The sequence below is a fragment of the Oncorhynchus mykiss genome, chromosome 5, assembly GCF_057628025.1.
Source record: "Oncorhynchus mykiss isolate SJ-2025 chromosome 5, ASM5762802v1, whole genome shotgun sequence".
NCBI lineage: Eukaryota > Metazoa > Chordata > Actinopteri > Salmoniformes > Salmonidae > Oncorhynchus > Oncorhynchus mykiss.
Genome location: NC_143026.1, coordinates 29407188 through 29433471, shown reverse-complemented (window position 1 = coordinate 29433471; position 26284 = coordinate 29407188). Strand labels below are relative to the sequence as shown.

The 26284-nt window shown below is 42.5% G+C and overlaps 3 protein-coding genes and 1 long non-coding RNA gene across 5 annotated transcripts in view; 3 read left to right on the top strand and 1 right to left on the bottom strand.

The window, feature by feature from the left end:
• The first annotated feature begins 240 nt into the window (after window positions 1-240).
• On the top strand, window positions 241-5053 carry LOC110523568 (uncharacterized). The gene is made up of 4 exons (XR_002473465.3): window positions 241-389; window positions 2045-2196; window positions 3441-3530; window positions 3668-5053. It is a non-coding gene; the product is annotated as an uncharacterized LOC110523568 (long non-coding RNA).
• On the bottom strand, window positions 4075-14890 carry alad (aminolevulinate dehydratase). 2 transcript variants are annotated; one of them, XM_021602368.3, is made up of 12 exons: window positions 14777-14890; window positions 13849-13971; window positions 13222-13272; window positions 11921-12017; window positions 7671-7806; window positions 7482-7565; window positions 7257-7345; window positions 7024-7079; window positions 6837-6924; window positions 6640-6726; window positions 4811-4940; window positions 4075-4706 (listed from the first exon to the last, which is right to left on the bottom strand). In XM_021602368.3, exons 2-12 carry the CDS (start codon window positions 13962-13964, stop codon window positions 4648-4650), a joined length of 993 nt encoding a protein of 330 aa, XP_021458043.1. In that variant the 5' UTR covers window positions 13965-13971; window positions 14777-14890; the 3' UTR covers window positions 4075-4647. The 2 variants fall into 2 exon arrangements, with proteins under 2 accessions (XP_021458043.1, XP_021458042.2); XM_021602367.3 differs by having other exon boundaries at window positions 14707-14783.
• tmem203 (transmembrane protein 203) lies at window positions 14821-17689 on the top strand. The gene is made up of 2 exons (XM_021602369.3): window positions 14821-14935; window positions 15485-17689. Exon 2 carries the CDS (start codon window positions 15777-15779, stop codon window positions 16191-16193), a length of 417 nt encoding a protein of 138 aa, XP_021458044.1. The 5' UTR covers window positions 14821-14935; window positions 15485-15776; the 3' UTR covers window positions 16194-17689.
• Window positions 17690-18588: 899 nt separating this feature from the next.
• The window catches only part of LOC110523565 (taperin), a 32193-nt gene continuing 24497 nt past the window's right edge, over window positions 18589-26284 (top strand). Inside the window, exon 1 of the mRNA XM_021602366.3 lies at window positions 18589-20927. Within this exon, the coding sequence (XP_021458041.2) occupies window positions 18750-20927 (2178 nt within the window). The 5' untranslated portion in view covers window positions 18589-18749. The remainder of the gene's footprint in view (window positions 20928-26284) is intronic.

Genomic DNA, 26284 nt, shown 5'->3' with positions numbered 1-26284 from the left:
TTACTTTTATCTCTTATTCTTACTTTTTTGAAACTGCATTGTTGGTTAGGGGCTTGTAAGTAAGCATTTCACTGTTAAGGTCTCTGTTGTATTTGGTACATGTGACTAATAACATTTTTTTTTATTTGAAGCCATACAGTAACACATGCATGACAGCAGCACCCAAAACATATAAGACCCTGCCCCAGAAAATAACCCTATTTCCTACCAACTCGTTTTATAGTAAGCATGACAGCTAACAGTTTGACTGGAACCCCACACCACATGGCAAGGTTTGCCCACTGAGGTCCAGCAACCAGTCATGAGTTGATAGAATGAAGTGGAATTAACCAGTCATGTGTATAATCATCAGTCTTGATCATATGGAATAATGGACACAACAAGGAATGGTTGCTATATCCATAAATTATACATATCCACATATAGCTACAACGTTTGCTAGCGAATCTTCTGAAGTTACTAGCTAACGTTAATCTTGCATTCGCAAACAAACAAACCCCTTTCTGTAAACATTAGATTGCTAGCTAAACCAAGGACTTGTTCTGTTTATAGGCGAATTGCTCTGGAAGCCAAAACAGCTAAATACGCCATCTAAACGTGAATCGATTCTCAATTGATTCTCGATTCTCAAACGTGAATCGGATTCTAATATCTCTACTTTCATATCACATCAAAATAATTGTACAAACGAAAAATATACACTTAATGTACACTGTTTTAATCGATTTTAACACAGTTGCAGCCGACAGTATTTTCCAACGACAACCCGTTTGTGGTATCCTTCTTCAGTTTCACACAGGTGTTGGGAGATGCATGTAACGTTAGTCCACTCTGTCTCCCGTAAACAAGCGCTGTAACATGGACATATGGCTGTGTGGGAACCATAAACCTATGTGTGTCAATTTAACCTGTTGTTTATTGAAAATGATTTATCGCTGATATTAAAGTTAAGGTCCTTCTGCTTCAAAAACGGTACCGCATGTGATGCATGTTAATAATATCCGACCGAGCATCGGGGCTCTTAAACTCCCCATAGAAGACGCTTTCGCGTCGTCCAATGACTCTTATGTGTAACGTTAATATAAATTAGTATTGATCAAAGGCCTGCTAGTTACATTACCGGCATCAACAATTAGCTATGTTCTACATACCTCCAACTAAAAAGAACAGTCAAATTAAAACAGACAATATTCGTTACGGTTTGTTTTGAAATGTATGATTAATATATTGAAAGCTACACATTTAGGGAAGCAAAACCTTTCAGCTCGCTAACTAAAGTACCTAAGTTAACGTTACCTAGCTAACGTTACGCGATAGCAAGATAAGCTACAAGCTAACGTTAGCTGTCATACGTTCCTAAATGTCACTTTGCAAGTGTGTCCTTAAACATTAATGTAGCTATATCAATAACTACTTTCCCCCCCAACATAAATTCGTATAATATGAAACCGTGAACCACCTGCCCGTGGACAATCTTTATGGAGACGAATCAAATGGCTAACCAGAGGTAGCTACTGTAGCTAGCGAACCAGGAAAAATGACAATGTTCTGCACCTGTAAGACTCGATTGTAAAAAATAATAATCATGAAATCATAAATTCGGGTGGTTGGTGGTCACTAGTGACAAACGCGAGAAGTCTCCTGTCCCACATGTTATAGACCCGACAAATGGATAACAGAACACTCGCCATCTCATCAGAATGGTAAACCAGACATTAAAACCAGGGGTAAACCAATCAAGTACATAGCAGCAATTGGTCGTTAGGGAATTATTGTGCACTATCAGAGAGGTTTATAAACACAAAACTAATAACAATAGTAAACAAATACACAATATATATTGTGTGTATAAAAGATGGGCCTACTCAATGTATTCTTGGGTAGAGGAAAATAGAATGAGCAAAATCATGTATTTGTTGAAAATATTTGACAAATACATTTTTTGACAGTTTAGCAGAGTGAGTTTCCTCTGCATTATTCATACATAATTGCTGATGCAGGCATCAGTGATGATGAATGTTCTCTCATTGGCTTGTCTGTGCAGTCTGCACACACCTCCAACAGCTAGAGCGCTTGCATAGAACTGAGCACCTTTCTTCAGCTCCTGTGACTGTACAAGCTACCTACCACAACCCATATAGTCTATGACCAAGATCATCTTCTGAAGCCAACCCATGATGTGACTCATCTTCAGCGGTAAGAAAATTACAACATTATATAACAAATAATTACAAGTCTAATATACCATCATTTACTCAATCTTTAACTAAAATCAAAATTGTACACATTCAATGAATGCAATAATTTACCATTTTCTAGAGTAATTCCTTTTCATGCTCATCAAAATAAGACACCTATAAGAGAATGGTTAGGATTTTTCTCAATTGGCCAAGGAGTTACAACTTGAAACCTGACAGGGGTGGTATCATTTTACCAGCCTGTCGCATAGCTTTGCTGGTTGCCCTTGTAGGTAGACTAAAGTGCAGGATTGTATTGTGAATAATCGGAATCTAAAGTTCTACTAATCTAACAAATTCACAACTACCTACAAATATAAGGGATGAATAAGAATATGTACATATAAATATATGGATGAGTGATGGCAGTGCGGCATAGGCAACATTATTAAAGTGGCATTATTTTTTTATTTTATCTTTACTTAACTAGGCAAGAACAAATTCTTATTTTCAATGACGGCCTAGGAACAGTGGGTTAACTGCCTGTTCAGGGGCAGAACGACAGCTCGGGGGTTTGAACTTGCAACCTTCCGGTTACTTGTCCAATGCTCTAACCACTAGGCTGCTCTAACCACTAGGCTACCCTGCCGCCCCAACTTAAGGTGACTAGTGATACCTTTATTAAGTCAATTTATTAAAGTGGCCAGAGATTTGAGTCTGTATGTTGACAGCAGCCTCTCTATGTTAGTGATGGCTGTTTAACAGAATGATGGCCTTAAGATAGAAGCTGTTTTTCAGTCTCTCGGTCCCAGCTTTGATGCACCTGTACTGACCTCGCCTTCTGGATGATAGCGGGGTGAACAGGCAGTGGCTCGGGTCATTGTTGTCCTTGATGATCTTTTGGCCTTTCTGTGACATCGGGTGCTGCAGGTGTCACAGAGAGCAGCTAGTTTGCCCCCTGTGATGCGTTGTACAGACCGCACTACCCTCTGGAGAGCCTTGCAGTTGAGGGCGGTGCAGTTGCCGTACATGGTGGTGATGACAGGATGCTCCCGATTGTGCATAATTTACAGATGACAAAAGATTGGCAGACAAAATAGAAAGCTTTGAAATTCACTGGAGTTAAAAAATATCTGTTCTCCTAACGAAGAGCCCTAGTATATAAGTAATAACAATGTAATGAACATAGGATGAGGAAAATACAAGCACTGAAACAGACACATACTGTAATATTGCACATTAAGAAATTGTGTCCCTTCTCAGTGCTGTCCTATGTGGCTGACAGCATAGTTTCCTGCTGCTGCCCCTCAGGAAAGATCAAATCAGCTACAGGTTGACAATACCAGCTCAGGGGTAAGTGTTTTGACCTGCCAAAATGTGTATGTCTAGTTTACATTAAGTTTCATGTGTCCTGTCAAATCTATGGGTGTGTGTAGGTATAGTAGCTGAGTAAAGCATGTTAAACTTCTACCTGTTTTTCTATTTTGCAGGGGAGGATGTGTGGACAGTCTTCAAAGGGGCACCATCCAGTGAAAACCCTCAAGCCAATAAGATTCTCTCTTAGATGGCTATTTTAGAGAGGGACTAGGGGTAGAGTTTTTGTACTTTGAAAATGCATCCTTCCTTTAAGATTTCACTGATTAGTACAGAATTAGATAGTTCTGCATATGTCTAGGCGGTACTTTTCCTCTGTGCTTGTGATAATGACGACTTGTCTGTAAACTCCTTGTTTGGGAGGTGGATATATCTGACAACACCCAAGTACAGAAGGTAACCAGCAGAGTTGAGTGTATCTGAACTGCAACCTATTTTGCTTTCATTATATTTAGTCAAATCTATGACAAACGTATTGAACAAAGTTATATGTAATTAAGAAAATGTTACTTGATGGAGCACATTTCAGACTTGATTGTAGCTTTATTGCTGTTATCTAACAAATCTCTATTTTCTGGGTCAGGACCATTTACCCTGGTAAAAAAAGATCTTTACAGGTTTCTTGACCCAACCTTACAACCACTGCTAAATGTCAGCGCTAAAGCCAGAGCTATTACAGACGTCACAGAGCTATAACAAGTCAAGGCCTATATTCTTGATACTCTATTTAGAAAACTATAGAATAGTAAATAATGCCCATAAAACAAAATCAACATATTTTATATTACCATTCTTTCATCTAACAGACAAACCCTTCAAAGCGAATTTGATACGCTTTACATATGTGTCTACTAGCGCCAAGACTCCCACCTTTGGTGAGAATTAGTGGTTGCTGCACACAAAGAAAAAAAACAATATGACGTAACAATGTTATATAGAAAAATAAACTGTAAATTAATGTATGAAGATAGATTGCCTGTTCTCACATGTCAGTTTGGTTTGAATAGACACCATTTGTCAGTGTAGGTCAGCCTTGCACAGCTAGGTAAAAAGGAGTTTGTCACATGATCCATCTTTATGTCCATCCTTCTGTCTGTTACTCTTTCAGCCAGGTGAGCAGTTGAGGTGTATAGTAGGTGATGATGATGTCAGCACCTAGAGCAGAGGGAAGAATATACAACTAGAGCAGTAGAACTCACTCTCTCTATAGAGAACAGAGCACTGTTCCTCCAGACCCAAAGTCTCCCATCCCCTCTCACCTGCCCTGCGGAAGGCAGTCATAGACTCCAGTACAGCGGTGCGCAGGTCAAAAGCTCCAGCCTGGGCCCCATGCCACAGCATGGCAAATTCCCCTGACACATTATACACTGCCAGTGGGTGAGTGGGGTGCTGGAAGAGACCAGAGAAGGATGGTAAGAAAGCGATGGAGCAGATGAAACTATTGTGAAAGATAGTGAAAACATGTAAGCTCAGCAAAAAAAGAAACATCTTCTCACTGTCAACTGTGTTTATTTTCAGCAAACTTAACATGTGTACATATTTGTATGAACATAACAAGATTCAACAACTGAGACATAAACTGAACAAGTCCCACAGACATGTGACTAACAGAAATGGAATAATGTGTCCCTGCACAAAAGGGAGGGGGGGGTTTTGACAAATCAAAGTAACAGTCTGTATCTGGCGTGGCCACCAGCTGAATTAAGTACTGCAGTGCATCTCCCCCTCATGGATTGCACCAGATTTGCCAGTTCTTGCTGTTAGATGTTACCCCACTCTTCCACCAAGGCACCTGCAACTTCCCAGGCATTTCTGGGGGGAATGGCCCTAGCCCTCACTCTCCGATCCAACAGGTCCCAGACGTACTCAATGGGATTGAGATGGCCATCACTGGCTCTTCACTGGCCATGGCAGAACACTGACATTCCTGTCTTGCAGGAAATCACACACAGAACAAGCAGTAGGGCTGGTGGCATGGTCATGCTGGAGGGTCATGTCAGGATGAGCCTGCAGGAAGGGTACCACATGAGGGAGGAGGAAGTCTTCCCTGTAACGCACAGCGTTGAGATTGCCTGCAATGACAACAAGCTCATTCCAATGATGCTGTGACACACCGTCCCAGACCATGACGGACCCTCCATCTCCAAATTGACCCCGCTCCAAAGTACAGGCCTAAATGTAACACTCATTCCTTTGACGATAAATGCGAATCCGACCATCACCCCTGGTGAGCCAAAACCGCGACTTGTCAGTGAAGAGCATTTTTTGCCAGTCCTGTCTGGTCCAACGACAGTGGGTTTGTGCCCATTGGTGACGTTTTTGACAGTTACAACAGGCCTACAAGCCCTCAGTTTAGCCTCTCTCAGCCTATTGCGGACAGTCTGAGCACTGATGGAGAGATTGTGCGTTCCTGGTGTAACTCAGGCAGTTGTTGTTGCCATCCTGTACCTGTCCCGCAGGTGTGATGTTCGGTTGTACCAATCATGTGCAGGTGTTGTGGTCTGCCACTGCGAGGACGATGTCCGTCCTGTCTCCCTGTAGCGCTGTCTTAGGCATCTCACAGTACAGACATCGCAATTTATTGCCCTGGCCACATCTGCAGTCCTCATATCTCCTTGCAGCATGCCTAAGGGAAGTTCACGCAGATGAGCAGGGACCCTGAGCATCTTTCTTTTGGTGTTTTTCCAGAGTCAGTAGAAAGGCCTCTTTAGTGTCCTAAGTTTTCATAACTGTGACCTTAATTGCCTACCGTCTGTAAGCTGTTAGTGTCTTAACGACCGTTCCACAGGTGCATGTTCATTAATTATTTATGGTTCATTGAACAAGCATGGGAAACAGTGTTTAAACCCTTTACAATGGAGATCTGTGAAGTTATTTGGATTTTTACGAATTATCTTTGAAAGACAGGGTCCTGAAAAAGGGCTGTTTCTTTTTTTGCAAGTTTTGTAGTCTTTATAGATAACTGATGAAAAGCTTGGATGTGTATTTAGTGTGGTGTGGTTATTTAGCTCAAACTATCAACACCACTCCCAGAGCCTGAAACACTGTTACCAGACAGAAAGGGGTTAATGAGCGAGAACATACTGACCTTGTCTTTGACCTCCCTCACTATGTCCAGATAGGGCAGTCCTGGCTTCACCATCAGCATATCTGCTCCCTCCTTGACATCTCTGTCCTGAGATAAAACCATAAACAAAACCTCAACCAGCTGGGTAAACAGAAGATCTCTGACACAAACACGATCTCCCCCTAATACACATGGACGGACTTCAGACACTTTCTTACCACAGCTCGTAGTGCCAGGCCCCTTGCACCGGAGGGCAGCTGATAACAGCGCCTATCTCCAAATGCTGGCTTGGACTGTGCTGCATCTCTACACACACATAATAATAGATCTTAGAACATCTTGTCAAATGGTAACGTGTAAGTAATGCCTTTTCTGCCCATCTTAAGTTTTACAATCAATTGTTACCTGAAGGGACCATAGTAACAGGAAGCAAACTTGGCACTGTAACTCAGCACTGACACCTGATGAGGAGGAGGAAATACATGTATTTTCTTGGACATTTTCATTCAGGAAATTCTGCCGTTTAGCAAATGGGTTCCTTCCTGAGGATTTCCTTAAGGCAAGTTTCCCTTTCCTTATTGAGTCCATTAGAATATGCGTTCTATTTTTATGTACAAACTAGTGCTCCCATCCGTTACCTTGTTGCCCATGTCATTAGACATCAGTGAATGTTTGATAGCTCCCACTCGCCCATCCATCATATCAGAGGGTGCAATGATGTGACAGCCTGTACGAGACAAACAAGAGATCTTAAACTATTGACATGGGTATAAGGCCTCATAAACAATATCAACATTGGTATTGATAAACACTATTTTTAGAAGTGAGTAGAAAACAGAGGGGTGAGGAGTGAACAAACTCACCAGCGCGGGCATAGGCCAATGCCACTTCTGCCAAACGTTGGCAACTGGCACCATTGTCCAGAGTGCCATCCTCCCGCAAGATTCCTGAAGGAGAATCAGAGGGCAGTCTTATAACAATGTACTGTCAATCAAAATAAATTATATTTGCATTAGTTTTAGACAAATGGAATGTGATTGAGAGTGACTGACCACAGTGTCCATGTGAGGTGTAGGGACAGAGGCAGACGTCACAGGCCATCAGCAGGTCAGGGAAAAGAGACTTTATCTTCTTCACAGCCAACACAGCCGGAGTATTGTCTGTGTCTGCACCCGAACCTCTCTCATCCTGAGAGGATGACAAGGTGTGCAAGAAATCTGGCGTCAGCCTTTTAAATACATACCAAGTGCATACAGATATAGGATCTTAAATTGAGACAGTTTGCTACAGCAGGTTAATAATCCTGCAGCAACAGGAAATGTGAATTATTCTGTGGATTATAATTCATTGACATTTATTGTAGGGGTTGATACATTTTACATTAGGTCAAATCAAGTCTGAAATGTTAAAGTGGAAATTACTAACGTAAGAATAGTTTTTAAAATTCTCAACAAAAGTGATCAAATTAAGATCCTACATCTGTATCGGTCTTTCTATAAATAATTAGGGCCAATGTGTGATATTGGGATCAACACTACAAAATGTTTTAAAACAAACAGAAATGATTTTCATGCAGTACCACATGTGTACTTAGAGGAATAAAAATGAATGTATGCATATTGGCCCATAACTCCACCTATACAACAACAACATACAGTCGTGGCCAAAAGTTTTGAGAATGACACAAATATTAATTTCCACAAAGTTTGCTGCTTCAGTGTCTTTAAATATTTTTGTCAGATGTTACTATGGAACACTGAAGTATAATTACAAGCATTCCATAAGTGTCAAAGGCTTTTATTGACAATTACATGAAGTTGATGCAAAGAGTCAATATTTGCAGTGTTGACCCTTCTTTTTCAAGACCTCTGCAATCCGCCCTGGCATGCTGTCAATTAACTTCTGGGCCACATCCTGACTGATGGCAGCCTATTCTTGCATAATCAATGCTTGGTGTTTGTCAGAATTTGTGGGTTGTTTGTTTGTCCACCCGCCTCTTGAGGATTGACCACAAATTCTCAATGGGATTAAGGTCTGGGGAGTTTCCTGGCCATGGACCTAAAATATTGATGTTTTGTTCCCCGAGCCACTTATCACTTTTGCCTTATGGCAAGGTGCTCCATCATGCTGGAAAAGCCATTGTTCGTCACCAAACTGTTCCTGGATGGTTGGGAGAAGTTCCTATCGGAGGATGTGTTGGTATCATTCTTTATTCATGGCTGTGTTCTTAGGAAAATTGTGAGTGAGCCCATTCCCTTGGCTGAGAAGCAACCCCTCACATGAATGGTTTCAGGATGCTTTACTGTTGGCATGACACAGGACTGATGGTAGCGCTCACCTTGTCTTCTCCGGACAAGCTTTTTTCCGGATGCCCCAAACAATCGGAAAGGGGATTCATCAGAGAAAATGACTTTACCCCAGTCCTCAGCAGTCCAATCCCTGTACCTTTTGCAGAATATCAGTCTGTCCCTGATGTTTTTCCTGGAGAGAAGTGGCTTCTTTGCTGCCCTTCTTGACACCAGGCCATCCTACAAAAGTCTTCGCCTCACTGTGCGTGCAGATGCACTCACACCTGCCTGCTGCCATTCCTGAGCAAGCTCTGTACTGGTGGTGCCCCGATCCCGCAGCTGAATCAACTTTAGGAGATGGTCCTGACGCTTGCTGGACTTTCTTGGGCGCCCTGAAGCACTCTTCACAACAATTGAACCGCTCTCCTTGAAGTTCTTGATGATCCGATAAATGGTTGATTTCGGTGCAATCTTACTGGCAGCAATATCCTTTCCTGTGAAGCCCTTTTTGTGCAAAGCAATGATGACGGCACATTCTTCCTTGCAGGTAACCATGGCTGACAGAGGAAGAACAATGATTCCAAGCACCACCCTCCTTTTGAAGCTTCCAGTCTGTTATTCAAACCCAATCAGCATGACAGAGTGATCTCCAGCCTTGTCCTCGTCAACACTCACACCTGTGTTAACGAGAGAATCACTGACATGTTGTCAGCTGGTCCTTTTGTGGCTGGACTGAAATGCAGTGGAAATGTTTTTGGGGGATTCGGTTCATTTGCATGGCAAAGAGGGACTTTGCAATTAATTGCAATTAATCTGATCACTCTTCATAACATTCTGGAGTATATGCAAATTGCCATCCTACAAACTGAGGCAGCAGACTTTGTGAAAATGTATATTTGTGTCATTCTCAAAACTTTTGGCCACGACTGTAGGCCTAGAACTATACATACTCTAAGCAGGGTTCATAAAGACATTGGCAAGCAAAATTCAAGGACTTTCAGGGACTTTTTTCAAGCACTTCATTGTAATTTTTAAGGACCTCAGTTATACAATTGTATAATTTATATAAATTGTACATGTAGGGCTTAATATAGAACCCCCCCCCCCCTCCCAACACATTATTTTTTTGCAGGTGTAACATGGAAAACAAAATGTATTTGTCATGTTATTTCATTACCTGATCATATTGTGAATAATTCCACTAGGCTTGTCATTATATCCAGAATATCCTACACAATTGTGCACAGTTAACTCTGTCCAATCTGTGGCACAAAGACAGACTCATTATCTTAATGCCTTCTCTGTTAAATCTAATGAGACCCTGCTGTCAATCAAGCAGACAACAACAGATGATCAATATCAATTCGCTAGAGATATTAGATCCAGGCACAACTGTCTTCACCAATGTAAGGAATGAGACACCAAAATATTCAGGACATTCCTTGTGTACACCTTTTTTCCAGCTCTTGGGCTGTTGTTGCATCGCATGCACTATCACAACAGCTGTTCATCACTTGACTGTCATTCTGACAATTCCTTCCTGGATCAGATGACATGTGAAAATTACACTGGTGTAACATCAAATGGACACAAATGCGCCTCCATCAAGTATTATGCATAATTATTGAAGAACTAATTTAATGGCAGTATTGACTTAGGTTTTAAGTATCAACGTAAGGTGACCCTTTTGGTTAGAAGCATTCGATTTTGCAATCGCGTACATCATTTATTTGATTTTCACCCCGTAACATAAGGAGAAACTAAATGTTACGTAGTTACACTGCATTTCTGAGTTACAAAAAACTGTCCAACAATTAGATCCAGGATTCTTAAAGGGTTCAAGTTCAATGTCTAATTTAACTGATTAATGCATAATATTATATAACAAAAATTTACACTGCCATAAATGCAAGGAAAGAAAAGTTGTTTTATGTCACACGATTTTAGACAAATCCGTCAAAACACCAACCATGATAAAAGGTTAAGCATAGGTTTTAAATCAACTTGTGAATCGTATTCAATATAGATAGCCACAATCCCCCCATATCTTAATGTAATGACATGGGGGGGAAAAAATGCTGATTATTATCAATGACTTATCAACAGCTGTAACAAGTTGTCCAGTGTAGGAAATCCTCACTGGTACCCTAGTTCATAGAAATACCTATATATACACACTCTAAACAAAAATATAAATGCAACATGCAACAATTTTACTGAGTTACAGATCATATAAAGGAAATCAGTCAATTTAAATAAATTCATTAGGCCCTAATCTATGGATTTCACATGACTGGGCAGGGGTGCAGCCATGAGTTGGCTTGGGAGGACATAGGCCCACCCACTTGGAAACCAGGCTCACCCAATGGGGAGCCAGACCCAGCCAATCAGAATGAGTTTTCCCCCACAAAATTATTATTACAGACAAATACTCCTCAGTTTCATCAGCTGTCCGGGTTGCTGGTCTCAGACGATACCACAGGTGAAAAAGCCGGATGTGGAGGTCCTGGGCTGGTGTGGTTACACATGGTCTGCGGTTGTGAGGCTGGTTGGAAGTACTCCCAAATTCTCTCCAATGACGTTGGAGGCGGCTTATGGTAGAGACATTAATATTAAATTCTCTGGTAACAGCTCTGGTGGACGTTCCTGCAGTCGGCATGACAATTGCATGCTTCCTCAAAACTTGAGACATCTGTGTCATTGTGTTGTGTGACAAAACTGCACATTTTAGAGTGGCCTTTTATTGTCCCCAGCACAAGGTGCACCTATATAATGATCATGCTGTTTAAACAGCTTCTTGATATTACAGCACCTGTGAGGTGGATTGACTATCTCAGCAAATGAGAAATGCTCACTAACAGGGACGTAAACAAATAACTGCACAAAATTGGAGAGAAATATGTTTTTTGTCTGTATGGAAAATTTCAGGGATCTTTTATTTCAGCTCATGGAACATGGGACCAACACTTTACATGTTGCGTTTATATTTTTGATACAGTATAGTTTACTGGTACCTTAGCTATTTTTGCAGGCACTCCGAAAATCAGCACACACTTCAAGCCCTTTTCCACAAGGGGGCGTAGCATGCCCTCCAGTTTATTCACTCCATATCTGAGAAGAGAAAAAAATAGATTGAGGGAGACACAGGGAATGGACAAACAACAAAGTGCTATTTCAATACAACTTTGAGGCAAGCAATTACATAGTGACACTTCATTAGCAATGCATTGTGATGTATTTGATCTCCAATGGCCTAAAATCATGTTTGCCTTGGGCAACAAACCAAATCAGTCTTAGTAAGTTAGATAACTGCCGAAGTCAGATAACTATCGGAGTGCCAAGTCTATGACAAATAGGCTTCTCAACAGTTTTTACCCCCAAGCCATAAGACTCCTGAACAGGTAATCAAATGGCTACCCGGACTATTTGCATTGTGTGCCCCCCCAACCCCTCTTTTACGCTGCTGCTACTCTCTGTTTATCATATATGCATTGTCACTTTAACTATACATTCATGTACATACTAACTCAAATTGGGCCGACCAACCAGTGCTCCCGCACATTGGCTAACCGGGCTGTCTGCATTATGTCCCACCACCCATCATCATATACGCATAGTCACTTTAACCATATCTCATGTACATACTACCTCAATCAGCCTGACTAACCGGTGTCTGTATGTAGCCTTGCTACTTTTATAGCTTCGCTACTGTATAAAGTCTTGCTTCTGTTATTTTTCACTGTCTTTTTATTTCTTTACTTACCTATTGTTCACCTAATACCCTTTTTGGACTATTGGTTAGAGCCTGTAAGTAAGCATTTCACTGTAAGGTCTGTTGTATTCGGGGCACGTGACAAATAAACTGGGATTTGATTTGAACTATAGACACAGTATTTTCAACTCTGACACATAATAGTACCAAGGTTTAGGGCTCAGTATTGGTTTACAGCCTACTTTATTGTAACCGAATGGTGCATGATAAGAGAGGGTTGTGAGGGACAAAAAGCTAATGGATTCTCTTCTTATCTTGGCCCAGTTGTTGGCTCTGGATCCACCCTGCCTCACAGTATTTATCTGGAGGTCACAGCCTTGCTCTCAATGGTCCCATCCCCCGCTCATTCTCACTCAATCAGATAGCCATGATAATTCTAATTGAAAGTATTTTTGTTTCAAAGTCATATGTTTTAAAATATGATTACAATACATGATACATTAATAGCACATTGGGGGTATTCAACTACTGTACCCAGCATAGATGAGCAATTATCATAGATGAGATTATAAACCAAATGAACAGGTAATCTGGTGTCATTACCTGGCCTGGCCAGGTAGACTAGCGATGGGCTCCACAGCATCAGGGCTGTCACTGTTGGAGAAAAGAACCAGAAAGCTGCCATGTCACAAAAACACATAGCCACCCAAATATATACAGTACCAGTCAAAAGTTTAGACACACCTCATTCAAGGGTTTTTCAGTAATTTGACTATTTTCTACATTGTAGAATAATAGTGAAGACATCAAAACGATGAAATAACACATATGGAATCATATAGTAACCAAAAAAAAAAACAGAGTTAAACAAATCAAAATATATTTTATATTTGAGATTCTTCAAAGTAGCCATCCTTTGCCTTGATGACAGCTTTGCACACTCTTGGCATTCTCTCAACCAGCTTCAAGAGGAATGCTTTTCCAGCAGTCTTGAAGGAGTTCCCACATATGCTCATTTTTAAAAACTTTTTCAAACATACGTGTTATTTCATAGTTTTATGTCTTCACTATTATTCTACAATGTGGAACATTGTACAAATAAAGAAACAAGCCTTGAATGAGTTGGTGTGTACAAACTTCTCACTGGTACTGTACAGTTTACCTTACTTTGACATTTGTATCACAACATCAAGACATCCTAGTGTCTATGTGGTAGAGGAGAGACATTACGTGATGAAGATGGGGTAGATGAGGTTCTCAGGTCTCAAGTCTGAGGCACAGGTCTGCCAGTATCTGAGTGTTGGGTGGAAATAGCCACTGTGGAGGAGAGACTCGACGGGTTGCATCTTTGCCCTGAGAGAGAGGAAGAGAGAGGTGTTTGACAATGGAACTTATATTCACGCCCACATTTCTGAGAGGCATTGGAATGAGAGAATGGTTTACACATTCACCCACATTAACTGACCAGGCACGCGTGAAACCCGACTTAAACGAAACAATTGGATGACCCTGAGTGACAGCAGTGGTTTTCACACAACGTGAGCAAGAGTAATTGTTCACATTTACGAAAGCACATCCCAGATCCGTTTAATTATATAATTTAAAGATTTATTAACATGAAAGGGTCTACATCTATATTAAAATGGCTGATTTTATTCAAATAACCAGGTAATTATATTCGAATCAAATGGGTGGAGATTGTCTTAGGAACTATCCATAAGCACGCGGACCAGAGAAGCAAAATGCATGCTTTGACACCTGACATCAAAAGTTCACAGCTGGAAACGAGTAACGTTTAAAGCGATACCTGACGAAAAAAAGCGCGTTTGATAAACTAAAAATACAACGATAGTTAAATGACTGATTTAGAAAGCAAGTTTACAATATTGTGCTTTATGACACACAACACCCACTATTAGTAATGCTTAAGCTAAATATGTTATTAAACAATAGGTTTAAAACAAAAATGACAGAAAGCTAACTTCAATTTATTCGATAAAGAATCATGTGCTCCATACACCAAACGGCTATAGCAAGCACACTTGCAACTCCTCCTGCTCATATTCTGCAGATGTATAACTTGTTCACCTTGCAACATCCAAAACGTAATTTAGCAGCATAAACTAACATACAACAAGGTTAATGTTCGTGTTCTTACCTTGTACAGTACGTCCTTGCTCATTGGCTTTCGCTTGCACTAGTCTCACGCACTAACCGGCCACCGTAAATTCCGTGAACGTACAAATTCTCGCGATTGTACACTATCTCAGTGAAGGAAGGAAAATATTACGAAAAAATCGGAACTCAATGAATTAAGGTAAAACCACAAACTGTTGTTAAAACCTTGTAATGTCATACAATAACCCCCATCAGTTCACACATGCAAAGAAGGAGAAATAGCTGTATGTGGTGATTGTAGCTAGCTAGTATGAGATGAAGAAGGGCTTCGCTACGAGATTCTGTAGATAGCGAGCTAGCTCATTGTGCTAGCACTGTCTGACTGTAGCTCAGCTAACGTTAGCTAACTATCTGAATAATCTGACAATACAGCATTTGATCGGTTAACTACTAGACAGATGTTATTCGTTTGCGATTTCAACTATCATCACTACTCTCGAACCATTGTATTTCTGAACGACACATCAGTTTCGTCTAGACTAACCTTACAGATTGAGATTGTTACAATGTTTGCAACTTTTGATACGTTTGTTTCAATCGACTTCAAGCTTGTTACAATGTAATTTGGTAAAAGGGAACTGAAGTAAACAGTTATTGTCACTGATGTTCAGTGTATGGCCATTTTAATAAATGGAAGTTACATTTTGTTGTCATGCTCTGAATAAAATATCTCTGTTTCTAAATAAAGGCAGAACACCTTGATTCTTTGAAGACATCCTCCACATGTGAAGCTCATCACTGGCTCACAGTATTCCGTCCTCTCTGCCCCCCACTGTCTTCAATGATGTAGATGAACTTTATCGTCTGTGCAGCAGTTCCTCTTCTATTGCCTTCTGTGGATTCCTGCCCAGACGTCCATGTCTCCTTTCCTTCACACTTTACCACCCTGAGTCTGGAACATCACCTCTCCTGAGTCGAACCAGTGACCAGCTCATCCCTGGTTGAACAGTCCACCTGTCTACTTCCTCCACCTTAAGGCAATGCTGTTCTCTCTGCGGGAGCTGGTCCAATGGCTGGGCTTTGCCACTTTTGAGCTCTTCCTCCAACTGGGGGCTCTGCTGGTTTTCAGCGTGCTGGTAGCGCTACGGGCTGACTTCTTTGACCCAGGGATGAGCTGGTGGCTGGTCTTCATCCCTCTGTTTGCCGCTGATGGCCTCAGCACCTACTTCACAGCCATCGTGTCCATCCGGCTGTACCAGGAGAATGAGAAAAGGCTGGCAGTGCTGAGGTTGCTATGGGTGCTGACGGTGCTCAGCCTCAAGCTGGTGTGTGAGGTGCTGCTGTGCCAGAAGCTGGCAGAGCAGGAGCAGGCGCGCGATCTGTGGTTTGGTCTCATTGTCTCACCGCTCTTCATCCTCCTGCAGCTGCTGATGATTCGCGCCTGCCGCGTCAACTGAGACCAGGGGCGGTTTTGTTTAGCAACAAAATCGAAAATCGAACTATGGGGGGAAAAAAACCCAGACCGGGTTGGCTTAGATAAGGGTTGGGCAAATTTGGTTGTGTATCAGCAGTTTTTCTCATGTTATGTCAGTCACTGACAGTCACTCAATTATACCATGTCAGCTAACATTTTTTAGATTGGTAAATTAGTCTTGCCAGCTATTTAAACGTTGTCTAATTATCGACCAGGGGGGCCCCATTGATTTTGTTACTCACTCAGATATCAAATTAAAAACAGCAAACATTTCACTCCCTAAGGTAGAATCTGTAGAATATCAGGAAATTAGCTGTAAAACTGCATATTATTCCTTCCGCTGTCACGTTTTGCTTGCAAGGTAGGGGGGCAAAAGGTAGGGCCCCCAAAAGGTTAGGGCTGGCTCTTAAGGCATGTTGGGGTGGCAGGGTAGCCTAGTGGTTAGAGGGTTGGACAAGTAACCAAAAGGTTGCAAGATCAAGGTAAAAATCTGTCATACTGCCCCTGTTAACCCACTGTTCCTAGGCCGTCATTGAAAATAAGAATTTGTTCTTAACTGACTTGCCTAGTTAAATAAAGGTACAAAATAAAATGTGTGTCTGGATGTATGGATGTAGGTACACAGATCCAGACCTCATGAGTTCAGAATTGTGACCCCCAAAGTTCGCCATCCCTGGCTTAGATTGTTGACAACATGTAAACTATATTTACTTTCAATGTTTATTGAAAACATAAATACATTTGCACAATGAGTACTTGCTGTCTCTCAAATACATTGTTGGTTAGCTAGCTAGCGAAAACACCTCTAAACAAGATATGATATCAATAAGAAGATACAAGCTGCAACGACCCACCTTCCATTCCCCTCATGGCAGGTTCTTGTCAATGGTCGAGTTAATTTTGCATGGCCCCGGGTAGACGGAGGTCTTAAGTGAATTATCCTACCCACCTTGGGCACCGGGCCATGCGAAACGAAATTCACTATTATTGCTAGCTATCATAACAACGCATGCATTCCGGGCCACATCGATGCGCTTGGATCACTTTCGTGACGTTGTGAGCCAACCCGTCTATACAGGTGGGTTGTTTTAATTAACAGACTATTGTCAAATACTCGGTGGACTAATGGCTGGAGATGAGGGTCATGGGTTTCCCCTCAGTTTCTGACCTCGTCTGAGGACAGTGTTTCCATGCGCTTTGTCTGCATGGCTCTCCCATGAACATTGCTGCCTGTGGATAAAATGTATCGTATTTGATCTGTGTTATGGTCCTCTTGTTCAAGCATGGCCTAATTTTATCCTTCAAAGTGTAATTTAATTCCTAACGTGAAATGTGGTGCTGGGGAGGGATAATTGAAGTACTGTCTTGAATTTGGTTAGACTGTCGCCAGTTTTTTTTTTCTCCTTTTCTTATCTGCTCGTTTTTGGTAACCTTGTTGTTGTTTGTATATATGTGTAAATAAACATTTAAGCTGGTAAAGTTGATAATGTAATATTATTTAATCTCATCAGAAATCTATGAAACATTAATCAGCCCTCTTTTGGACAATGCTGAACTGATTCCATGCCGTTATGTCCCATGTAGACTTAGATCTTTGGTATGTTATACCTTATGACGACGAAATGTGGGCACAAGGTGTCGCTATTTACATTGAAGATGGGCGTGTGACCCACTCAATTTCCTATGCCTAAACCAACATTGGCAAGGCCGTTCAAGTAATAAAAGGAACTCACTCCTGTATGAACTTTCATGGAAGGAAAAGTCATAATCGCTAATATCATGGGCAAGGCTGCATAAGCTTCATTTTGGAAAATAAAATACATGTTGAGCTGTTTGACCATTTTAGGCCTATCAAGCACCAATCTCTTGTTTTCCTATTATTACATGGATTAAGGTGAGAGAATCGAATATGATCCAATCCACAGGATTTCATCTAAAGTTTTCCCTAAAAAACTAGTAGAATAGTAGTAGGCATAGCTTGACCAAATTAATTATCTTATATCCAGCACCCTTTTATTTAGAGTGCAAGGCAACAGCAGGGACTTTAAATGTATTGGTCTTGGACACTGATGGTCGATAATTTGCTCTGCTCCACACACATCTTTAAATACTTTAATCTATTAAAACCATTTAATGGTACCTTTCATGTTTAGGTCAGTAATTAAATAGAAATTAAATGTATTTTTTAAAAAATGTTTTAAGAACAATTGAGGAGTCGATACGTGCTTTTATGATAAAATATTTATATTTATTCACTGAAAGGGTTAAACCGTAAAAGTGGGGCTGAACTGAATTTCCTTGACTGACAGTTCCTCTTTACTCAACAATAGAAAGAGGAGGGATTTCCTTTGATGGGTGGTACTCTGTGAAAATGGGGTGTATCCAAATCGATATCACCAAATGAGGTTGCTTCTTGGGGCGCTGTTCTTAAAACTGAATAATGACGTAGATTTACAGGTGCGGAGGGCGGGGCAGGAGTCACAGACAGAGGAAAAGGAACGCAGAAAGACCGAAAGAGACCGTGGGGATGTAAGTGTGTATGCGATTTTCGGCGCTGCAGGTACAGCGACATACAGCTTTCTTTCCCAGTCGGGGAACACCATCTCCCGGATACATTACATTTCTCCCCACAATGTCTGGTGGAGGAGAAGTCCGTGTTCTCCGCCAGGAGGCTGGGCAGGAGAGCCCGACGATGCCGGCCTGGAAACGAGAGATTCTGGAGCGGAGGAAAGCAAAGGGTGGCGGGTCTGGAGCAGGAGCGGCTGAGCCTTGCCCTAGCGCGAGCTCATCGCGGGTTAATGGCGAAGTAACGGGAAACAGCAGCGCCCCCAAAAAAGACAATGAAAGCAACGCTGATTCAGTTCGGAACTACACCATCATTCCAGCGAGCCAGCACTTTGCAGGCAAGCGTGGCAGTTCCCCCACCTCCCCAGAGCTCTCGCCGGTGAAAACAAACAAAGACCCCTTGACTGCCACCGACCCGTATGACTCGGAGAAAACGGTAAACGATGGCGAGGAACAGGAAAGCCTGGTTCTGCAGGACAGTCTAGGCCCATTGCAGGAGAACCCCTTCATCAAACTGGAGAAGGAGCGAAAGAAACGGCAGGACAGGGAGTGTGCCATTCGTCCCGTCCAGCACATACTGGAATTGTATGGCAGTGTACCTGGAATTCGGACTATACGCGCTGAGAATATCATTATCATAGAATCCGATCCGGATTACTTTCCGGGGGCCAGTGGAATAAAAAGCGGGTCTTATCTGCAGCAGAATGGGCTAAGCAGTTACAGCTCCCTCAATGACCTCTTGGACAGGAGAGCTGGTGGGGTGACCGAGATACGGGCAAAGGAGGTGGTTATTTATGACACCACACTAAGCAGGAGCGAGGAGAACTTGAGCACGCTAAGTCATCCTTGTCACGAGGGCGCATTCGAGACAGGAGAGGGTCAGGGCAGGGTGAGCCGCATGCTGCAGAAATTTGACAGCAACTACGGAAAACTGCAACCCAAGTCTCGCAGCACAGATAACCTACTGGACTTGGAGATCAGTTCAAGCAGGCCAAGACAACGACCCAAGCCACAACCAGATCTGGTGCCAAAATACAAATCACACGCCCAGCCTAGCTCACCAGTCCGCACCCTAGGCAACACACAGTCATCTTCCTCAGTCTTCCCCAGCTCCCAGTCTTCCAAACCAAATCTACAGCCCCCTCTTTATGAGCCTGACAGCATCCTGCACTCTGCTGGACCCCCTCAATCAGTATCTTCCTACCGCCAGCGTTTTGAGGTGAGTGGGGGACACAGTGTGGTTGTCAACCCCAGAGAGAAGGCAGATGGGCCCCAGACCAAGCCTTTCCGAGAGAGCGATTGGGAGAGCACAGAAGTGCCCCCCAAATCCAAGGTGCCATGCTCTCCGGAAACCTGCTGTGCTCGTGCCGAGTCCCCTGCCAGCCCCACCACACCCCTGATGTCTCCCCCCTCTCCAGGGTTCAAGATCCGCCCCTCGCCCCGCCCTGACCTCTCCCTGCTGCCTTCCGGGGACATCCAGGCTCGTGCCCTTGCCAACCTGCGCCTCCAGTCCCGCAACTCCTTCACCGTCTTCCCCAAACGCCACAGAGCAGTCTCTTCCCCGGAAAGCACGGCCCCCTCCAGCCCCATCAAGTTTCCTCCCTCCCAGAGATTGGCAGAGATGCCCACTCCAGGAGTGCCAATTCCCATTACCCCTCCACCCACCCCAGCAGCCTCCAAGAGGAAAGAGGAGGTGAGGGCAGCCAGGCCAACCAAACCAGACCCACCTCTCCCCACCGCCACCCAGCCCCCCTCCTCTCCATCCCCAGCACCCTCCTCGGTTCCCTCTGTCCAGTCGCCACCTCCAGAGGATGCCCCAGCTGACCAGCTACCTGTCACCAACATAGATGACATAGATGTGGACCCTTCGAAGCCTGTCTTCCCCAGTCCAACTCCAGTGGTGCATGGGCGGAAGGGGAATACCTTCACTGTGGTGCCTAAACGTAAGTCAGAGCCTCAGCCTGGCTCTCCAGAGCCCCAGGAGCCCTCCGGAGGGGCCCAGACCCCCCCCACGCCATCCCAGGCCCCCTACGCCCAGCTGGGTTCCCTGCTGAAGAAGCGCTACCCTGCTGTGGAGGAGATCGAGGTCATTGGTGGTTACCAGTCCCTGGGACGCTCCTGCCTCATCAAGACAGGCTCCACTGGCAAGAAGGTGAGACACAATGTCCAACTCGTGGTACTTCACATGCTGTTTGAACACTAATCTAAAGAAGCCTTTTTTTACAGTGATAATGTAGCCCTCCTTGTTTTCATTTTCCATTTGTGCTTTGTAATTTAGTATAATTAAACAATGTTTTTATGCAACTATGTATATGAGTGGGCCTAGCCCCAGTGTCTGGTCTGGAGCGTGAAGTCATGAGCTCTGCTTGTCGGCTACTGTATAGCAACCTAGTGGTGCCAAAAGCCCTGGTCTGCCCTAGAAAGCCTATGTAAATTACGATTGCCAGAATAATTTTTTAGACTGCTGTTTTGCTCTCTAATTTTGTTTATTATATTCAAGTTTGATCCCCACAATTAATTATTTTAAATTTCTCAACAAATTTAGATATTTAAATAGTGATCCATTCTGACTACTACATTTGTCTACACATAGGACCATGTGCTCGCGCCCTTATGCTATTGACATTAAGGTTGACTCTCAGGCAAGATGAAAACAACTACATAGACCATGATCCTTTGCTAGTTACGGCCACTTTCACCATGATCCTTAGTGGGGCTGTCCCTGACAAAATAGAATCTTGGTTGACCAAGAGACGTCTGTTCTTTCGACCAATCGATTGGTTGAAATGTTAAAACTTGTTTTTCCATATATAGACACATCCTGTGTTTTAATCAAATCAACTATATGCACTGAGCTTGTCTGATGCTTTAAGCGAGCTGTTTGATTAAATAATTAAGACACAAATGACTAGATGGAGTCTGACCACAATTGATTTGATTGTGCCGCCTGGCTCAGACTTGTGGCGCTGTGTTAAAAAAAGACAGCGAGTGACTGTGTGACTAGCATCCATTGTCTCTCTCTCCTCCCTGCTTCAGCGACCACTACGGAACATCAGTATTTATCATGCTGTCCGTGTTGCTGAAGATGCAACATCATTTTACCCATTTCTGAATGAAAAGTTATGTTACTGAAATCAATAATCTGTTTAGGAAAAACATTCCCTCAACCTCTGGCTCTCTTTACGTGACACATGTATGCCTCGCATGTACATGACCAATAGGGCTTGACCTATATCATAATCACATCAATAAATTGGTTATAACAAACTCTGAACACCGTAACGCGTGACACCAAAATGGATGCAGAGGACTCGCACTTCAAATTAAAATACTTCATGTGCCATTGGGAGTTTTCCATAGAAATAAGTGGATGATGTTGGAGCTATCACTATCAGCTGGTTTTAATGTCTATGGAGTGGGCTAGGCTAAGCTTCTAATTTAGGTCTGCTTTTCAGCCCTTCTCATTAGATTATATTGTTAGTGTGTTTGTGTGGCACTTTTATTTTGCAGTGTTTTTGACCACTGTCCCGCAAATGTACGTTATTTATTTCCTTGCCAGCGCTTTATTGGGTATGTCTTTGCTTGAAGCATACTGATCTGATCAACCTGTTACTTGATCCCCAGGATTTGGTTTGGAAAACCTGACTGGAGTTGGTTAGTACCAGACACCCACCTGTCTAAGTTATGGGACTGAACGGGCTGTCTATTAGTCAGGTTCACCCTAGGACCCTGGTCTAAGTAGGCCTGTTTTATCTGTCATTGTGTGGTGTCATTGTGTAGGCCTTTTACCAACAGGTTAATGTAAGGCCTCATTCCAAACAACCCTGTCTGTCCCAAAGAAGAAAGGAAAAAAACTATGTACAGCGCATTCGGAAAGTATTTAGACCCCTTGACTTTTTCCACATTTCGTTACTTAACAGCTTTATTCTAAAATTGATTTTTTTTTTCCTTCATCAATCTACACACAATACCCCACAATGACAAAGCAAAAACAGGTTTTTAGAAATGTTTGCAAATGTATAATAAAAAAAAATCACATTTACATAAGTATTCAGACCCTTTTCTCAGTAATTTGTTGAAGCACCTTTGAAAGTGATTACAGCCTCAAGTCTTCTTGGGTATGATGCTACAAGCTTGGCACACCTGTATTTGGGGAGTCTCTCCCATTCTTCTCTGCAGATCCTCTCAAGCTCTGTCAGGTTGGATGGTGAGCGTCGCTGCACAGCTTTTTTCATGTCTCTCCAGAGATGTCCGATTGGGTTCAAGTCGGACTCTGGCTGGGCCACTCAAGGACATTGAGACTTGTCCCCACCTGCATTGTCTTGGCTGTGTGCTTAGGGTCGTTTTCCTGTTTTGAAGGCGAACAATCGCCCCAGTCTGAAGTCCTCAGCGCTCTGGGGCAGGTTTTCATCTCTGTACTTTGCTCCGTTCATCTCTTCCTCTCTTCCAGTCCCCTCCGCTGAAAAACATCCCCACAGCATGATGCTGCCACCACCATGCTTCACCGTAGGATGGTGCCAGGTTTTCTCCAGACATGATGCTTGGCATTCAGGCTAAAGAGTTCAATCTTAGTTTCATCAGACTAGAGAATTTTGTTTCTCATGGTCTGAGAGTCTTTAGGTGCCTTTTGGCAAACTCCAAGTGGGCTGTCATGTGCCTTTTACTGAGGAGTAGCTTCCGTCTGGCCACTCTACCATAAAGGCCTGATTGGTGGAGTGCTGCAGAGATGGTTGTCCTTCTGGAACGTTCTCCCATCTCCACAGAGGTACTCTGGAGCTCTGTCAGAGTGACCATCGGGTTCTTGGTCAGATCCCTGACCAAGGCCCTTCTCCCCCGATTGCTCAGTTTGGGCAGGCGGCCAGCTCTAGGAAGAGGTGGTTCTAAACTTCTTCCATTTAAGAATGATGGAGGCCACTGTGCTCTTTGGGACCTTCAATGCTGCCAACATTTTTTGGTAACCTTCCCCAGATATGTGCCTCGACACAATCCTGTCTCGGAACTCTTGGTTTTTGCTCTGACATGCACTGTCAACTGTGAGACCTTATATAGACAGCTGTGTGCCTTTCCAAATAATTTACCACTGGTGGACTCCAAGTGGTAGAAACATCTCAAGCATGATCAATGGAAACAGGATGCACCGGAGCTCAATTTCGAGTCTCATAGCAAAGGGTCTGAATATTTATGTTATTTTTTATTTTTTATAAATTAGCAAACATTTCTAAAAACCTGTTCGCTTTGTCATTATGGAGTATTGTGTGTAGATTGATGGGGCTGTAAGGTAACAAAAAAGGGGAAGGGGTCTGAATACTTTCCGAATGCACTGTATATTACTCAGGCCTCTTGCTAAATGTAGGATATTCAACATGAAATTCTACTAACTCTACAGCAGGAATTGTCAACTGGTGGCCCGCTGGCCAAATTCAATTTGATTTGGCCCACAAATGTTTTTGAAATTCACCTCAAAATTATTTTAATGTAGAAAATCTATATCCTAAGTATTTCAACTCATAAATAGACATGTGATTGTGTATCAATGTAATCAAGGTTTCAAAATACAATATCTATTTGTCTTCTTGCGTCAATTTGCAGAGTACAAATTATTTATAATTATGTTCCGGCCCCCCGACCATCCGCACAAGACAAAAACATCCCGTCGGCTTAATCTAGTTGATGACCCCTGCTCTACAGGAAGTAATGCATATTTAGTAGTAATATTGAACAGGGAAGGCAGAAGCTGTTGATTTTTAGCACCAGCCATCAACATGGTTTGCAACATGGAGATGTGTTTTTGTGACCAAGGTTGGGATCAATTCCATTCATTAATCAAGACACTCCTATACATTTCAATTTATGAATAGAATTGTAACCCTCCCCAAATGGATATCATTGTTTGTTTATTGGCTATTTTTCTGAGCTCTAGGCTACATACTTGACAGTGCAGCACTGTCTCTGTCATATCCTACTCCTTTGGTCTCTAGGTATTACCAGTCTCCTGTCTTTACCCCTTTCAACCACAGCTCCCGTCACACTTAAGCAGGTTGTGTGTGTGTGTCTGTCCCTGTGTTTGTCCCTGGCCAGGAGACAGAGAACACAGGCAGTAATGAGGCCCCTCAGAAGCAATCAGTGTTTTTGTACTCTGAACTCTATAGAATTCATTAGGCATGCTATGTTTGGGCTCACCAAATTCCCTTGCCTTTGTTGTATGTACATGCATACTTCTCCTCCCGGTCATCATTTTACCACGGCCAAGGTTCCTCTGGTATTAAAGCTAGGGCAGGGCAGCAATTACAAAAGCATCAAGGGTAGGCCTATGGAATTGTGTGGAATTACTTGGCTATGGTTCTGTGTGAGTTTCCTTTTCAGCATTTGGGATGAGTTTTTCGAATGTGCTTTTTCCTATTCAAATCCATTTCAAGAGGAACTGAGCTTGCTGGATGTAAAGTTTTTCAAACACATCAATATAAGAGAGTGGATCTTGAAACCAGTGTATCGCCGCCTACTAGGTTCTTATGTTTCTGAAAAAATTTACTTCCACTCATTTATTGACCACGGTTGCTTGTTCAGTTCTGAATGTTGTACTGGTATTTTGTTGTCGGGGGGGGGGGGGGGGGGGGGATTCTGCAGCGTGTTGGAGTTAAGTCTCAGCATTGCTTTCAAATCATTATGACAGATTAAAATAAGGCCCTTACATGTACATGCTTTACACCTAGCCCTACTGTAATTCTGTATTCATTATCTTGGATAGTGTGTTAGATAATCACGCTTGTCCTTTAAGCCTTTACTCTTTGCTTGTGATGTTATCTTTAAGGAGTGATAGTTGGTTATATAGGTCACACTGCACCAGGGTTGATTTGCATAAGGCTTTAATCATTTGATTGGCCTAGATTCTCTCAATGGTAATAGATTTGACAGAATGTGTAATAACATACAGTGCTTTCAGTAAGTACTCAGACCCCTTGACTTTTTCCATGTTTTGTTATGTTACAGCCTTATTCTAAAATGTATGAAATAGATTAGGTGGGGAAAAAACTATCTACACACAATACCCCATAATGACAAAGCGAAAACATGGTGGTGGCAGCTTCATGTTGTGGGGATGTTATTCAGAGGCAGGGACTGGGAGACTTGTCCGTTTTGAGGGAAAGATGAACACAGCAAAGAGGATCTGCAGAGAAGAATGGGAAAAACTCCCCAAATACAGGTGTGCCAAGCTTGTAGCGTCATACCCAAGAAGACTCGGGACTGCAATCGCTGCCAAAGGTGCTTCAACAAAGTACTGAGTGAAAGGTCTGAATACTTATGTAAATGTGATACTTTTTTTAAAATTGCTAAATTATTTTATTTTTTTAACTGTTTTTGCTTGGACAATATGGGCTATTGTGTGTAGATTGATTAGGTGGGGGAAAAACTATTTCATACATTTTAGAATAAGGCTGTAACATAACAAAACGTGGAAAAAGTCAAGGGGTCTGAATACTTTCCGAATGCATTTAATACCTTTTTTGGAAC